This window comes from Teleopsis dalmanni, chromosome 1 (genome assembly GCF_002237135.1).
Source record: "Teleopsis dalmanni isolate 2A chromosome 1, ASM223713v2, whole genome shotgun sequence".
Taxonomy (NCBI): Eukaryota; Metazoa; Arthropoda; class Insecta; order Diptera; family Diopsidae; genus Teleopsis; species Teleopsis dalmanni.
In genome coordinates, this window is record NC_051846.1 from 202,887,072 (window position 1) to 202,890,240 (window position 3,169).

The 3,169-nt window shown below is 30.9% G+C and overlaps 1 protein-coding gene across 1 annotated transcript in view; it reads left to right on the forward strand.

The window, feature by feature from the left end:
• LOC119667079 overlaps window positions 1-221 on the forward strand; it is a 1,706-nt gene extending 1,485 nt beyond the window's left edge. The window contains exon 2 of the mRNA XM_038076364.1: window positions 214-221. Within this exon, the coding sequence (XP_037932292.1) occupies window positions 214-221 (8 nt within the window). The remainder of the gene's footprint in view (window positions 1-213) is intronic.
• Window positions 222-3,169: the final 2,948 nt, after the last annotated feature.

Below are 3,169 nucleotides of genomic sequence, written 5' to 3' on the forward strand. Positions count from 1 at the left end.
GAACCATACATATTGGAGCACATCATCTTTGTATTATAAGATTTTAACTCCTTATCTAGAGTTAAAATAGTAATGTATTTGATATCCATATATTTCTGAACTGTCAGTTCTATAATAATTATATGGCTATTCTACGTCTTCATTATGTCATCCATACATATGTTGTGTAAAAGTTTAATACTTCGTCTTGTAAATTTTTTACGTCTTTTTTAGACTATTAGTTCACAGGTCTTTAGATTATTCTGTACAGTTACAATCTTGATTTGATTAAGCATCATAGAAACTCAAATTTAGGAGCCCAAACTATAATTATTTTTATATAAACTTATCCAAATAATTTATGACTTAAGAATATATTAAAAATTAACTGAAATGCACCTAATCTGAGTTATTTTCTAAACATTTCATTTAAATTTGTTCAGTAATAAATTTTCTTAAAAATTCATGCTTCAGTATTTCTCTTGTTAATTGCCCCTGCTTAAAGTATTAAATTATGTCACCCTCACCAATCAACCATTCAGTATTCCCTCTTCAATTTGGGTATAAAATATAAAATTATCACAAAGAAAGAACTAAAAACTATAATAATTTAGGAGACAATCTGCCTCCACTTTCAGCAACAAGAGTGAACGCATGGGAAAGCATTAAATAGGCTTAACTGAGACTTTTGGCTCGTGACTTGTCTTAAGTGAAAATAGTGTTAAATGCCACTACTCCGCCCCCTTTTAAATTATTTAATTTGAATACGAAGAGTAACACCCCATTCAAGTGATTGAATATCACAAAATTTTTGACATCAATGAGCCACCCGCGTTGGTGACGCAGAAATGAACAAGAAACGGAGAAATGAAGGCGTTTATGTCACATTGAAGCATCACAATTGAAAGACAGAATGGTACTACTTGTTAAAATATCTGGCACATCACTTATAATAACTTACAAAAATATTGAGACTAATTATGTCTCATATGTAGAGGCTGCACTTGGTTGTACACAGAAAGGTAATAGCAAACTTCTTTGGGGCGCTACTTTTAACATGATTAGGATCTTAAAGGTATAATTTGTTGACACTAAAGATGTCTATATATTTTTGCCTGTGTATGGTTCCTTACTTATTATTAGAAGGTGCTATGGTACGCAAATGGGAACTATTATTATTAAGTACTTACTTAAATGGCCATAACAATCCGTTTTCGAGTTTCGGCCTGACGCAGAATGTCTCTCCAGTTGCCATACTTATTAAGTAGCAGGCCTTTTAGTTATTTTATAAATTATATGGTTTGTTTTTTATATGGTAATTATATTTGTTTTGAGATGTTTCGAGACTTTCATAAAAATTTAGAGTAAATTTTTTTAACTGCTTGCTAAGATAGGTCAGCAACCCAAATGATTAACTATCTATGATGAAGTACTTCGCTTCGATGAGATCCAGTATCTCATTTATTTCTATTTTAATTATGAAAATAGGTTCGATTACAATATTATTTCTTTACAATCCATTGTGTTATAGTTTAAATCAAGTTTTGAAACCATTTTAAGTCTTTTATGAAACACAAAATTCACTTCAAGGAAAGATCTTATAAATAAGATCCTCTAAAAAGTAATTCTCCGCTATTTTTTATCTTTCTTTCTTTTTTTTTGTTTTTTGAGATTATATGATAATTAATGGATAGATATAGCTAGGTAAACATAAGTTCAAAATATTAATTTATTTGAATATTATTTACAATCTAACTAATCTCATAATATGAAACATCTACAAAACTTCTGCAGCAGATTTTATACTTCAGAACAGAACCCATGCCACTCGTCTCGTGCAGCATATCAGGTCTTCAAGACCGCTCGTACTTCCCAGTTTCCTCAAAATTGGTGTTAATTTTTTTTTTATTTGTTTGGGGTTGTTTAATATGTGTGTTTTGTGTGCACACATGAATTTGTGTGTATTTTTGTGTAATTTGAAACATTTTCGGTATCTTATCTGCTTGTTTATTATCTTGTCACACGCGTTGTTTAATTTTTATGAATATGGAAATATGTTACTTGTACTTCAAACAAATGTTAAGCTCCCCCCTAAAATTAGTGTTGCTGGTACGTTTACACATATCAGAGGAATATCGTAGGAAGACTTTGTGTATAAGTACCGATGGGGTTAATTGAAAATCTTAAGTGGCGGCACATGCTACGGATTAGCCACGTTTTAAATTCAATTAACGCCCTGAAAACAGGAAAACTATTTTGGTGAAGTTTTGAAATTTATTTTCAATTTTGATAATACAAATAATAAAACAAGAAAGTGTGGAATTGAATTTTTAATACCTCCAAATATCTGAGTATTAAATTAAGAAATGTTAACAGAAATAAAATTAAATTGCTTAGCCTAACACATCCTTTCAAGGACTTTTAAGACGAACCATACTACTCAAATTGACTTCCAATAATACGATGACCACTATTTCTACTGTGAAAATTGCCAGCTGTAAATGTTATTAGGTGCGTACTGATAGTTCCATCAATAAGTTTCAAATCTTTGAATACTACGTTATTCAGATTATTTACAGAGACTTCTTCTAGTCAACACAAGACTATATCGATGAACTTCCTTCCACTTTTTGTGATAAAGACTTTTAAATTAATAAGTCATAGTCAAAATTTACACATTTAAATTTATAATGCATAAATTATGGACAGATAACTCTTGGCTTTTGCATCATCGCAGACTGCAGTATTTCTTTATGATCATTTCGCCCTAAATTTACTTCATATCGTTTCGAAACTATTGTATTCAAACCGTTCCGTCCCCAGGGATACCGTTTGGATAGGAGATCGAATTTCATTGCGGCTTTAAGTCTATTCCAATAATCGTTTAGAACAATCGCTTAAAAGATTGGACAAAAAAATTGGGCTAAGTTCAATATTTTCAGAGGGAAGTATTTTCTAAGTAATAAAGTAGAATTAAAAGATTAAAAAAATATTCCAAAAGATTGATTTAGACTGCGATATATACATATACATCTCCTCCAGATAATAAACTAATAGTGCATACAGCAAGTGCTATCTCCAGCCCTTTAAATATGGTTTGCGGATAGGGTTTCATATCCGTGCATTACTCAGCTGCAAGTAGATGATGTGAAGTAAATCCAGAACATCTTGAAAGACATTTTGGGCCTAA